The sequence below is a fragment of the Mus pahari genome, chromosome 2 (genome assembly GCF_900095145.1).
Source record: "Mus pahari chromosome 2, PAHARI_EIJ_v1.1, whole genome shotgun sequence".
Taxonomy (NCBI): domain Eukaryota; kingdom Metazoa; phylum Chordata; class Mammalia; order Rodentia; family Muridae; genus Mus; species Mus pahari.
The window spans coordinates 58,244,851-58,259,214 of record NC_034591.1 but is presented as its reverse complement, the minus strand read 5'-3'; the positions used below and the strand labels follow the sequence as shown (position 1 = coordinate 58,259,214).

Genomic DNA, 14,364 nt, shown 5'->3' with positions numbered 1-14,364 from the left:
CGGACTCCCTGGGGCTCTTCCCGGCTCGTTCGCTCGCGCTTGCCCGCCCGCCCGCTCGCGCCCGGCCGCGCCGCCCCGCCCCCGCCCCCTCCCCCTGCTCCTCACGGGCAACTTTTGCCGGCGCCCCCGCCTCACAGCCATGCGGAGCTGAGCTCCGGCCCGGGCCCTGGCCGCCGCAGCCCGCCCCGGCTCCCGCCCTCGCGGACCCGCCCGGCCCTTGGCCTCGGCGCCTTAGCCGCCCCGGGCCGGCCGAGCCCCCCGCGCAGGGCCCGGGCCGCGGCTACGGCGGCGGCGGCGGCGGCGGCGGCGGTGGCGGCGACGCGCCCGCCCGGCCCCCTCCCCCGGCGCCGGCCAAGTGAGGCGGTGATGCGGGCGCTGGCGGCCTGGGCTGCGCCGAGAGCGGAGACACAGGCTCAAGATGGCAGATTCCCACTGAGGCTGAGGGGGCCGAGCTCGCGCGCCGCGTTCCCTTCTCCGTTGCCATGAACCGCGGACACCCCGGCCCCGATGGCCCCCGTGTACGAAGGTAAGGGGCGTCCGGCCCGCGATCCCCCCGCTCGCTCGGCCGGCCGCGGCCCCCGTAGCTTTGTTCTGCCCGCGGCCCCTCGCCCGGCAGCCCCCGGCCGCAGCCCCGGGCCCTGGTCCTGGGGGCTCGCGACCCTCCCGGGTGCCCCCATCCCGGGCCCAGACGGGACCGGTGCCGGCTTGGAGCAGGATCTTATTTCCAGGGCAGAGAAGGCGGCTGGGGGGTGTGTGCCGGTGGGCTGCTGCCCAAAGAAAAGAAATGGGGGCGGCGTGTGGGAAAAGACGGATCCGTGACTGCTTTCTGTTTATTTGTGATAAATGAAGGTGATGCGGTCCTCCCCCATTACCTTTAAACGATCTCCTTTCTACTTGTCCGTCCTCTCTGCTCCCCTTTCCAAACATCTCCACTCCCACCCCACACTCCTTTATTCTTCCCGAGCCTCCGATTTTTGGGGGGTGGTGGTGGTGGTGGCGGCGGCGGCTGTGGAATCCGATTGAAAGGGGCCAAGCGATGAGAGAGGGTTGAGATGAAAAGTCCATTTCAGACCCAGGCAGAACAATGAAATAGGCTCAAAATCTCCCCGCAGTTGGCGTGTGGAAGGGAGAATGTAGTTTGGCTTTTTGGGGGGCGGGGAGGGGGTGCGAAAGAAGGTTTTGTGGCTCGGCCTGGGTAGATCGGTGCTGCGCACCTTCACCTGGCGTTGGCTGATTTTTTTTTTCCCATTTGACTGTCTTCAGAAGAAAGAAAAGGTAAGGCGATACAGCTGCCTCGCGCACTCTTTCGGTTCTCTTCAGTCAGTTCCGTCAGCTTGCAGCGAGAAAATCAAGCCGGAATCAACTAAGTTTTTACACTTCTGTGGGGTTTTGTGTGCTTGTAGTACGGGGTATTTTTCAACCAAAGTGTGCCAGATTTTTTTCAGTTATTTCTTCGTGAAAATGTTTCTCTCGTGAAATCATTGAAATAGCAGCTCTTTACATACTTTTAGCGTGGGTCCATCTGGCTTTCTTTCGGTTTTGTTCAGATATTCTGTGTATGAAATCGCAAATGAGAGGGAAACGGGTTTGCCAGGAACCAAGAGGAGGGGCTAGGGGAGATTGTAATCCTATAAACCCGGGGAACTTTTGGGCCGAGTAAAACAGGGATCTCATTAATAGTTTTATCTCTGTTAGGAGAGGCTGATTAAAAAAAAAAAAAAACTTATCTGAAAAGAAAATCTGTTATTAGTTCCAGGGCTCTAAATGAATTAGGTTTCTGCATGGACTAAAGTTACCAGTCAAGCTCTGAATAACGAGGCTGTAAATAACCTATGGACTGTAAATATTTTTTTCCAGAGTCTCTTAGAAACAAAGGGGCTGTTTAGAAAGCAACAGAGAAATGTTATTCCAGGGGCTTTCCTCTTTGATTCCGAAGAACACAAGGTCTATTTAACCGTTCCACACAACAAAACAAAATTTCAGATCACTCCAGCACGTAGACTGGAACATGCCAGTGGGGATGTGAACATGTAGGAGAGCCCATGTCGGGCATTCATTGTTCATCTGTGTCTAGGGGAGGGGGGCTGCAGTCAAAGCTCCCACTGTCTAGAGTGTTAAAATGAAACAGTTTTCTCTTTATTAAGTACCTCCTTGAGACTCCCTCTGCTGGACACTCAGGGTGAGCATTTTAGAAAGAACTTGGCATTGAATTCATAACTGTAATAGAGGAATAAAAATTCCTCTTCCAGGAGGCTGGTGAGGTGGGTCAGAATGTATTTTGTCAACTTTGAACAAAACCACCCTGGGAACTTCATCGATTATGTTGATTTCTCTTGAAATCCATGAGGAATGTAGGCTAGCCCTGGGGGCTAAGTAAGACCCAGCACAGTTGGTCCTAGGACATTGTTCTTTTAGTGATTGTGTGGGAAAAGGAATTACAGGTGTGTAAAGTGTTAACTGTAGGTAGGACTGTGGAGCTCAGAGGTCTCTGGGGGTTTTACTTTCCAGCCCTCCTCTATCCCAGCAACCTAATTTGTCACCTCCTTTCCATGCTGGGTTTCCTTGAGCCTTGTCCGTGGGTTCTCTTAATTGTTCTTTTGTTTGTAGATTTTTTTCTTCTTTGGGAGCATCTCTTACATCTTTAGAATTCTTTTCCTGTCTTGCTCAGGCAAGGGTTACTTCCCCACCAACCCAGAGTCACTCAGCCCAGAGCTCAGGCCTGTCTGGTCTTTTTGAGAGAGACTGTTAGGCAAGCTATGAGACAGAGAAATGACCTCCATAGTCAAGGTCTATGCTTCCAGGACCTACACTCACTCACAGTGCTGAGTGTGGCCCACACTTCAGTGACCTCTCCCTTGACCCCCAGTGACAATCTGTGGATTCAGTGAACCTGACTTTTGTCATATTTCCACCAGAACCCAGGGACTCTGTGTGTGTGTGTGTGTGTGTGTGTGTGTGTGTGTGTGTGTGTATGTGGTCTTAAATGAACAGGACTTTTCTTACAGACTTCTCCAAAAGAGGGATTTCTCCTCCTAATAGTTCCACATGATTCTTCTCAGAAGTCTAATTACACATGAGACTTTTTAGCTGGAATTTCTCAATTGGAGTGTGACTCAGATACCCAGTGAAGGCTGGAATGTAGAAATCTAGACAGGTGTGCTGTTTTTGAAACAAAGCATATTTGATAATATGAATTAATAAGTGGCAAAGTGTAACAGTCTTCTAGTACTGTCTTTAAGAGTCGGCTTATAAATATCACATTAGTTTTCAGTGACGATACTGATCAAGTTAAACTTCTTGTAATAAAGGGGGGTATTTTCTTAGACGGTTAAACATTTGCCTTGTGATTTTTATTTCTCCATCAACTTGCTTACCAAGGCTTTTTCAGCATGTAGTGCAAAGGTCAATCACAGGGGTCTGTAACTCTGGATTCCCAATTAGAGAGACCTAAATTCCAAGTTAACTATGTCTCACTTACCTGAGATGTGGCTTGTTGATCAGTGTGGAGGAAACCAAAGAACCTCTCACATTCAGACTTGTAAACACTGGCATGCTGAAGTCCCTCATCAGATGGACCGGAAGACACCTGGCCACCAAGATGCAAAGCGAGAAACAAGATTCTGAATCATCTTCCCTGGAAAGAATTTTACGATGCATCGTCTGTAGTAGTTTTGCCTGTGTTTTTGTTGCACATTTGTTAATAAGAAAGCATAACTATTGTTTACCTTGTTGTTTCATTTGAATAGTGAATCAAAACTCGTTCGTTTTATCTTTGAAACTGGACCACATGGCAGGACACTCAAATCAGAGAAAGTGGGGATTGAATCGAGCTTATGCTTTTGGTATCTTACTTTTCAGAACTTTTAGCCTCTATTGGATTGTGTGAGGATACAGTTAGAACCGAGTCTATTTAGTAGAGTTCTTGCCTGGAGTAGGCATTTTCTCAGGATGTGTTAAATCCCTCTGTCTTCCTAGTTGTTTACAGGCATGATGACTCTAGGGAAAGCATAACCCTCAAATAGTTTAGAAAACCAGCAATAGGAACACTTCAATTTCAATTATTAATCTCCTGCTATTCCTTTTCTAGTTTGGGAACCAGCAACAATAAACCCCCATAGCCACAGAAGAAAGAACCCTTTTTCCCTCCTCTGTGACCTTTCCAGAGTCTTTATTCCCATCAAGCTTCTGCCGGTTTCAAGTAGAGACTGTCTCTTCCATAGCAGCACTTTTGTGCCACATTATAAATGTACAAACAACCTGAGAGGCAGGCAGGCTTTCAGGGCCTGCAGCTGGGTCCTGGAGGGCATCCCTGAGAATGAACGGCGACCTTTGCCCTTAGCAAGGACCCATTTCTATAAAAGGTGGCAGGCTGGGTAAGGAGTCCCCAAAAGTTCCTTACTGGTTCTTCTCAGAGGAGAGACTCCTACCCAGCCACATGTCCGGGGCTACCTCACTAGGCAATTAAACATGAATTTCTTACCAAAGAAAATTGGGGGCTTTATGTAAGTTATAGATGCTTACATACTTCGTATTTTATATTTCATGCTCCTTCATTTCTTTCTTCCTCTCTTCCATAGAGAACAGTCTATGGCTAAGGCTCTACCTTTGAGGCTTGTATGGAGAAAGTACTGATGATCAAAAGCATAGGACATGTGCGACATGTGTGCATTTTTTATTGTTCTCAGAATGCGTGCTTTGCTAGTGCCTTCTGGTAGCCTTAGTGTGACGATTCAGCTGTTTGGGGTCACAGTCAAAGGCTGGATTCAGAATAATGCCAGCAGACTTATGTGACCACTCAGAGTGCGAACTTGAAAGGCTCACATTCATAATAGCTCCATTTCATGCGACAATACTTTGTTGAAGGAAAAAAAAAAACCCAGAAAATTGAAAACCTAGAGTACAGGAAGATCTTTATTTTTTTCCCTTAAAAGAAGCTGAGAATCTTGCAGGTTGATGATGGTGATTATGACTTAACCGTGATTTGGGTCATGTACTTTTTGCTCTCTCTACTCGCTGAACTCCCTGTTTGTTCCCTCACTCGGCAGACCAGGTGCATCTGTTGTGCACTCAGTCAGCAAACATTCACAAAGGCTCTGCTGTGGCCTGGGCCTCATGGCAGGTTCTGCCTTTAGAGAAATGACAAAGGCTTGGCCTCTGACCTCTGGGAGTTCAGGAATAGGGGAAGTGAAAGTCAAAATATTTAAACTCATACAGATTCACTGGGCAGTGTGTCTGACCCAGATGAATTTGTTTTGTTTGTTTTTGTACGTGACAGTTCTTACATACTTTTGTTTTCTTAAGGTACAAAGGGAAGACCCCAATTTCTCTTTTATATTGAAATGTTTTCTTTAGTTGTACTTAATTTTTTAAATGAATTTCAAAGCTTCTCATTACAGATTTCCTTAGAAATAATTTAAATATCACAGCCTTCCTTTGCAGGGGACGCTGCTTTCCTCTTTCATTATTTAACTTTTTTCTTTTTCTGTTTGTTTGTTTTGTTTTGTTTTTGTTTTTGTTTTTCGAGACAGGGTTTCTGTGTTGCCCTGGCTGTCCTGGAACTCACTCTGTAGACCAGGCTAGCCTTGAACTCATAAATCCACCTGCCTCTGCCTCCCAAGTGCTGGGATTAAAGGTGTGCATGGCCACTGCCCGGCTTCATTATTTAGCTTTTATTGTGTATCCCCATCAGTGCAAATACTGTTCTCACATGCACATGCTGCTGGGGTACTTTTGCTTTTTACATTTAGAGTTGAAGGATGCATTGTGAGTGGGTCTTCCATCCATGTGTGCCTGTTGGAGAATTCCTTCCTGGCTTCACCATCTCACTTGTATTCCAGACAGTCATGTGGTGAGGACTCAGTGTCGGGACATAGATGGGTCATCACACAGTAGTTATTTCCCAGGAGCAGGTCATTCTGGGAAAAGGCTGGCTGTGCCCTTAAGTCGGAACACAGAGCCTCTGAGAAGAGAAAGCTGCCTGCCTGCCCTCAGCAGAATCACCTGGGAGGGGGTTAAGGGGATGTGCCCTTGTCTAATAGTATAGTAGATGGCAGCCTTCCTATTCCCTTTGCCGCCACTGAGGAAAGAACACCCCCTCTCTTTCCTGCAGCTGGGTCTTGAAAGGTATTCCTGAGAATGAAAGGTGACCTTTGCCCTTAGCAAGGACTCATTCCCTGACTTGAATCTTCAGCTCACTCATAGCTGTTATTTAGGAGAGACCATTAGCAATTCCTCATTAACCAGTTCTAGTATTTCATGAATCTGATGGTACAGAGATCCTGGGGCCTGCTCTAAATCTCATCTGCTTTTGGTCAAACTTGTTTTCTTTTACTTTGTTTCTCTAAAACCTTTCATATATTTGAAGATTATAATTGGACTCCTTACTATTTTTCCCTGCAGAGCCTATTTTTGCTTCTGGAGCATCTCCTTTCTCTGTTGTAAACTGTCTAGTTTCTCTCCATTAAGAAAAATGGTGGTAATCAAATCTAAATGCAGTTCTTTAATGATAATCTTATTAGTATGAAACATGCAAGAGAAGGACTTGAGGATTCTCACTTCCTGGGAAATTTCTGGAGAGCAAGAACCATGTTTGATTCATCTTTGTGTTCCCAATTGTAGCTGTGCAATTCCTTAACCCTAGTAGGAACTTTATAAACATTTGTAGCATTGACTTCTTTTTAATGCCATCTGAGCAATACTTTACAACAGCACAGGATTCATGATTTGCTTGCACTTAATTGGATCCTGAGTTTAAAAAAAAAAAAAAAAAAAAAAAGATAGATTCTGACTTAATAGCCCTGACTGGCCTGGAACTAGATAAGTAGACCAGGCTGGCCTGGCACTCACAGATGCCCACTTGCCTTTGCCTCCAGAGTACTGGAATTAAAGAGGTGTGCACCCTGTCTGTACCCTGCTGAATATTTTTTTGTACTTTTGTCTAACATCCTCACCCCCAATAAAGATGCCACCTTCTGCTTGACTTTATACATCCCTTTGAATTTCATCTATTTCCAGCTCTTAGGGTCTTTCTTAAGTGTCTGCTACAGAACAGACAGAATACAGAGGATCTAAAGTATCTCTAACTCTGACTGCTCTTGGTCGAAGAAAAGAGTGCACAGAGTCTTTGTGACTCAGTGTAATATTACTTCACCCAGGTTAGAAAGGACAGGTTGTCAAATTCTTTATAGATTCTGAGTCAGCAAAACCCATACCTGTTTCACCAGTCAGTGAGCCAGGTGTTTATGATAGTGGTTACAAGGCCAACTTCAGAGGGTGTCCTCCTCCTTGACAGTCCAGAGCCAGTAGAAAGGACAAAGGTATAATGGACAGTCTCATTGCTACCAGGTCATTTTCTGATGGATGGCTTTGCTATTAAAATACTAACTTAGGGAAATCATTACCAAAAAAAGCAACAAACCTTCAAAACTACAAGGCAGTCTTGCGGTGTCACTTATTTGTGAATCTGCTACTGACTAGGTCTGCAGTGAAGTACTTAGTATTCTTTTCACTTATTTGTGAATCTGCTACTGACTAGGTCTGCAGTGAAGTACTTAGTACTCTTTCTTTTATGACTCTTGCCTAACTACTTTTGCTCTAGGACATTCTAATCAATTAAGTGCCATGTTTAAATAGAACTAAGACTGATAGACTCCTTTGTGTGTGCTAATGTGTAGACATTATAAAAACCTTTGTCACAAAGAATGCCATCTAATACATAATAGAACAAGGCACCCCTCCCTTGGTGGTTCTGTCCAGCTGCAGTGAGAAATTGCTTCGAAACACTTCATAACATGGGATGAAACAGCCTCTCTCATCCTCACAGCTACAGATCGCATCTTGAATACAAAGGCTTGGTTGTGAAAATGGGGCCTTTCCCTCCACACCAATATTTCCTTATTCAATCTGTGAATTATTCTTCAATTTCAAAGTGACTTTTCCAAGGGTTTGTCAGACTCCATCATGCCAGTTTTGTATAGAATTTTGGCATCATCCTATTTAAGAAGTCCTTTTTTGTGGTCCTTGTACCTACAGCCTGTAAAAATAACACAAAAGAAAGATTTGAAAAACTGGTTTGTTAGCCAGACACTATGGCACATGCAAGCAAGATTTTGCTGAAAGGACCCTGATATAGCTGTCTCTGGTGAGGCTATGCCAGTGCCTGGCAAACACAGAAGTGGATACTCACAGTCAGCTATTGGATGGAACACAGGGCCTCCAATGGAGGAGCTAGAGAAAGTACCCAAGGAGCTGAAGGGGGCTGCAACCCTATAGGTGGAACAACAATATGAACTAACCAGTACCCCCAGAGCTCCTGTCTCTAGCTGCATATGTAGCAAAGATGGCCTAATCAGCCATCATTGGGAAGAGAGGCCCCTTGGTCTTGCAAACTTTATATGCACCAGTACAGGGGAAGGCCAGGGCCATGAAGTGGGAGTGGGTGGGTAGGGGAGCAGGGTGGGGGGAGGGTATAGGGAACTTTCGGGATAGCATTTGAAATGTAAATAAAGAAAACATCTAATAAAAAAAAGAAAAAGTAAAAAAGAAAAACTGGTTTGTTGCAAGTTATGGAAGTTTTTGTTTTGTTTTCCCCCACTTTTCTGCACCCTCCAATAAAGAACTTATAGAACTCTGTCAAAAACCAGATTTCAGATTCCTGGAATTCTGCAGAAAGACAGCTAGTTTAGTCTCTACATTCTGTGCACCTGCATCTGGTCATCAGAATCCATGCTGATAGCAGGGGCTTCAGGTGGGAAGGCAGTTTCAGAGAATCTTTTCCCAGGGAAAGTGAAAGGTCACTCCAGAAGGCACACATGTAGTCAGCTTCACTTTGAATCATTTATATCTGTAGCAACAGCCTAGAATGATCACTGTAGTTCATTAAGTATGACCTGAACCATAATGAAAAAATTAATTGATATTCATTATGTTCTGCTTACTGAGATGGGGAAGGCTTTCTAGTGTATTTCAGAAATGAAAATGGTCAAAGTAAAGTTTCACTTGATTATACCATGACTCACTCCACAAAGGATTTAAGGCCACATAAAGAGTTAAGTTTCTGGTAGGGAGGGAAATTAATTTATGTAGATCAATTTTGAGCATCAGCCTATTCCGGGGAAGCTGGATAAATGAGGTAGTCCTTTTATAAAGACAACAGAAACAGCCGAAGCTCTTGTGCTGGCTTAACAAGGTGAATGGGCAGAGTGCATAATGGGATTCATTTGCAAAGTGATTTTTGCTTGGCTGGAGTGGTAAGCACAAAACAGACTGGCAGATGAGGACAGCAAGTGCTTTGGATCAGTTGTCAAAAGCTTAAAAGGGGTTCCAATTCAAGAGACATTTTATGGTGTGGAGAAGGGGACTAGTATCAAATCGATACTTGAACAAGGTGATTTTTAGTGGCCTGGCTGTGATAGGAGGAGGGAGGGAACTTGGGGGAGCCTGCCAGGAGGTGGGCACTGTGGAAGGAGGTGTGAGTGCTCTGGAGATGGCTGGTGTCTGAGTGGTCTGCGAGTACATTCAGAGAGAGTATTTGTCAGTGGTGGCTGACATTCAGAGTACATTCAGAGGTTCAGGAAGTATTTGTTCTTTTTTGTTTTCCTCCTGGGCCTATGGCAGGGATCTAGGATCAGGGAGACTTGCTGGTTTGGGTAAAACTTTGTTTTAAAACATTATTTTAAGTCTCTCTCTCTCTCTCTCTCTCTCTCTCTCTCTCTTTCTCTCTCTCTTTTTTGTAGGCTTCTTTACATTGTACAGGGCCTTCTTGTACAACCTGGTAGGGCCTTCATGAGTTAGTGTTCTACCTCTGACACGCGAGGATCCTAAAGTCCAGATCCTCCAGAGGCTGTGGATGCTGCCGAGGGAGGCTAGTGTGGAGTGGGGGTGGAGTGTGCACAGAAGCTCACAACAGCCTAGAATACCTAGCTTCTAGGTTCCTAGGATTCATCAGAACCACTTCCTGTTATCCCTAGTGCTTGAGGGAGCTACTGACTTCTAGTCTCCTGGGGTACCTGGCAGCCTGCAGTATTGCACTGAGACCAGCACCTAAATGTTGTGTTTTTCTTTCCTGAGGAGAGCAAGGTCCTCAGGTCTAGCATTTTCAGTCTTCTGTTATGAGGTCATTCCTTATGTTTTCCTGACAAGTTTGCAGCTTGTCACTATAAGCTACTTGTTAACAACAGATAATCACAGGCAAGGGACCAGTATAATCATGATTAGTTTCACAGAACCTCAAAACACTTTTAAGTCATTAAGCAGCTTTTAGAACAAATTTGCCTTCCTAAGGTCATTCTAGCCCTTTGATATGACCACAGACTTGAGACTGGCCACTGCTTTCAATAACAACATGACCCCACTGGACCCTGTGAGTACACTTGCACTGGTGTTGGTTTTGACCTGGCTGGGAAGCATTTCTGTCCTGCTGAATGACTTCTGGACACAGACCTTAGTTAACACTGATGAGAGTACAAACTAAGGGCAGGTTTGCTTTGACATTAGCAGATCCTGGGGCAAGCATGCATCTGATTACCTATGCCATTCTGTCTCCCTGGTTAGTGAGTCCAAACTGCAATCACCCCACGTCCTCTTGGGACTTGGGGTGTCCCCTGGATGCTTGTCAGGCCTAGGAGTACATATCCATAGACCCTGAGAAGGCTTGAGACCTATGGACAGGGAGCCTGCAGCCCTGGGGATGTAGGAGATAGTGAATTCTCAGCCTATGGATGGGCACACCCCTTGGTTCTGGAGACCCCCTCAGCCATAGAATGGGATGCTAGGTGCTCTGAGTCTTGCCTACAGGCAGTGCTAATAGGGAGGCACCTTGTGTTCTAGACACTTCAGTAATGAAGACTATTTGCAATGTTTCCTCTGTGCAAATGGCAGCTGTAATTGTGTCACCTCATGTTCTATTCCTCACTCTCTTCCTTCCCTCCTATTCATCTCATGTTCGGAGTTGCTTCATAAAGCACAGGGGTCATGAAACTGACCCCCAAGTCCTATGGCTTGCTAAGGTAGCTCCAATAGTTAGCATGTTCCTCCCATCAATGAAACCTTGTAAATCTGATAGCTACTCTGTTGTTTGAGTTTTGGCCACTGGCAGTTGGGGCCTCCCCTCGTGCTCATCCTTGACAGTATCTTTCCTCTCCACTTTAAGTGCTTATTATCTACCCACAGGGCCCCTCTGCCTACCTATTTATCCTTCTGGCTCTGTGGATCTTGGGCATGTTTGTGCCTTGTTATCCTGGTAGGTGGGAGGGTCTAAGGGATGTCATAGAACTCTCTGAAGTGTATCTTTGTGGGGCACTATTTTGGAGAACCATCAGTCACTTAGAGGGCTTGTTAAAACATGTGGCCTTGCCCCTAGAGTTTTAATTTGTAAAGTCTGTGATAGGCCCCAGTTGCATTTCCAGTGGAAAGTCATTGTTTTGGAGAAGTGCATTCTTAATGAAGAATCAGTGCACATTTAAAATCAGATAGGTATTTTTCTTTGATGTGTGTGGGAGCAACACAGCATTAGCAGGACTGACAGTCCTGCTGCTTTGTGACTATGACTTCCTGAGAGGCTCAGGAATGTGCAGAGGCTGCCTCTGTCCTCTCATAGACCTTCACATCCCCTCTGGCATGTCAGTGTTTGGAGGAGTTATGTCCTTCGCGCCTTCCACAGCCAACTAGTCTGCAGTTTAGCCCTGGGACCCTGGATCAGACTGGGCAGTCATCATTCACATAGTAACATATTATTATTAGCTAATGTTCAAGAGCTCTGTGATTTTTCTCAATTTATGGAAGGGGAAATTGAGGCTTGACAGTATTTAATAATGTATTCAAAGCCTCTGACTAGTCATAGCAGAGCCAGAGCTTGAACCTGAGTCCACTGACACCAGCCTGCTCTTGTCTTGACATGCAGGCCACTCTCCTTCTCACAGGTTTGTTAGAATGGCCCAGACAGCACACAGTAAGGATCTAGAATTCTTCATAGAGAAGAAATAACTAATTTAAGACCATTAGTGCTAGATTGTTAATCTCCCCAACACAAATGTTCTTCAGTACCCAAGCCAGACAAGGTAGTGAGAGTGAAGCACAGTATAGTGGCCGGTGTGGAGGAGGGGTGTGGAACAGGGCAGCCAAGCCCACGTTGAGCAAGGAGATGTGTTTTGAAAAGCTGATGCACACAGACTTATCAAGCACATGAGGTTGCCTGTTGCTTAGTAAGATTTTACTTTAACCCTGTGGCATTGCTGCAGGGTTGACTGCACTGTTAGCAAGCTGTACAGATGACATAAGAAGGTAGGTGGCTCTCCCTGCAGAAGGATTAATACAAAGCAGCCTAGATCCAACGTGTACCTTTTATTGTCAGTTTATGCCTGTGTAGTGGAGACTTCCCAACCACTGTAGATAAGGAAGTGGAATTAGTAAATACATTGGTTCTTCTCTAGACATAAATGACTTTGTTTCAGTCAAAGTCTGAGTATATTTTAAAACTGCAGAGACAGATTTATGTTACTTTCCTTGAAAGATAAAGTGGTGGGCATAGAAGTTAGGTCTTCTATGGGAAGAGTAGTGAACCCAGTACAAAAACAAACCATACCACTCACTTCAAGTATAGTATGACTTTTTGTTTTATTTGAGACAAGATCTTTCTATGTAGCCCATACTGGCCTCAGACTCTATGTAATAAAGATTAGCATAGATCTCAAGATCCTCCTGCTCCTGAGTGCTATAATCACAGGCATGTGTTGTCACACACACACAGAGAAAGAGAGGGGGGGAGGGAACGCGTGCGTGTGTGCATATGCATGTATGTGTGTGTATGCAAGTGTTTGTGAGTGCAGTCAAATATTGGGATCAAACCCAGGGTCTTCCACATTTTAAGCAAGTGCTCTGCCATGAGATAAAGCCCTGGCTGGCCCCTAGCAGGCCATATGACATCTCTTATCTGTGGGACAAATTAGGTGAGCCAGACTCTGCTGCCTGAGAGTGTTCAACAAATGATGGAGGAGGCGCCCTGAAGTGAGAAGAGAAAAGCTGACAAGTTATACCGTGTTACACCACATTCTTATAAGTCTTATGTGATTAAAGCGTGAGAGTCAGCCAATATCCACTGAGCACTCTCAGCAGCCTACTGGACAGCATTGCAGCTAATGGATACACAGAGCAGCTTGTGGTGTAGTGAATGAAAGCAAAGAAGCTAGGTTTTTGTTTTTGTTTTTTAAGCTTGAAGGAAGTATAAGTGGACATTTATTAAATCCCTGGAAAGGTTGAAATTTCTAAGATTAGAATCTATAGATGAAATCACAGGAAAATATCATTAATATTGTCAGAGTAAACATTCCCCAAATGTTAAGATTATTTTTGGCTTTACCATCATGAATTATTCCTTAGGATAATTCCCTGCAACATTAAAGTTTATCTGAATTTAAAGATCTGTTCTCCAAATTATGTTTACCATGTCATTTGAACATTTGTCATATTTTAAATATATACCAATAGATTAATTTCTTCCACAAAGTGCTTTCAAATTAAACAAATCAAACTTCCAAGATAAAGACTTGAATAAGCCCTCCTGCTTATTGTGGAAGGAAAGGAGTTCCTTGCCTTACTTGGGTCTGGAACCCTGTTCTCTAATTCTTTTCTCTTTGAGTGACATGTGTCCTAGACTTTGAATACCACTTAAGTGTGTCTGTGACTCTCAAAGTTCTGTCAATACTTGGACTGTTTTTTAAAAGTTAATTAATTAATTAATTTGGCATCTCTGTGTAGAGATCTCATGGGTATCACAACTTTAACACATCTACAGAAACTCTCGGTCATCTGTGTGAAGTACACTCCAGTCACCCACTCCATTCCACACAGCAGTGGACCTCAGAAACAGTGGAATCATCCACGCTTTTGTTTACTTCGTATTTAATCCATTGCCACTTTTTACTGATTTTTTTTTTCTTCCTAAGTATGGCCATTCTCATTATTAGCTGTAGTTATGTTCTGTAAAGTTGCTGTGAACCCTGAATTAATGAACAGGGAGCCATTATTGGTAGTGAAACTATAGAACTAATTTCCTGTGAGTTTTTGGTCATATTTTTAATTGATCTCTACATGGCATCACTAACATTGGTGTTTTAAGTTGGAAAAAAAATAACATTCATGTAATGATGTAATTTAGTACATACATTTGTGTAACAATGTTTTTGTATGTTTCTGCTTCAGACAATTTTAACTTCTATTTATTTATTTATTTATTTATTTATTTGTGCATGTGTGTGTGTGTGTGTGTGTATGTATGTTTGTGTGTGGAAAAGAGGGTGAGAGGGTAAGGAGGAGGAATGCATATACATATACATACATACACATATATACACATATACATACACACAC

General features: G+C 44.4%; 1 protein-coding gene across 1 annotated transcript in view; it reads left to right on the top strand.

Annotated features, from left to right (window-relative positions):
* The first annotated feature begins 322 nt into the window (after positions 1–322).
* Positions 323–14,364, top strand: part of LOC110316138 (homeodomain-interacting protein kinase 2-like) — a 59,006-nt gene continuing 44,964 nt past the window's right edge. The window contains exon 1 of the mRNA XM_021190236.2: positions 323–526. Coding sequence (XP_021045895.1) covers positions 508–526 — 19 coding nt within the window. The 5' untranslated portion in view covers positions 323–507. The remainder of the gene's footprint in view (positions 527–14,364) is intronic.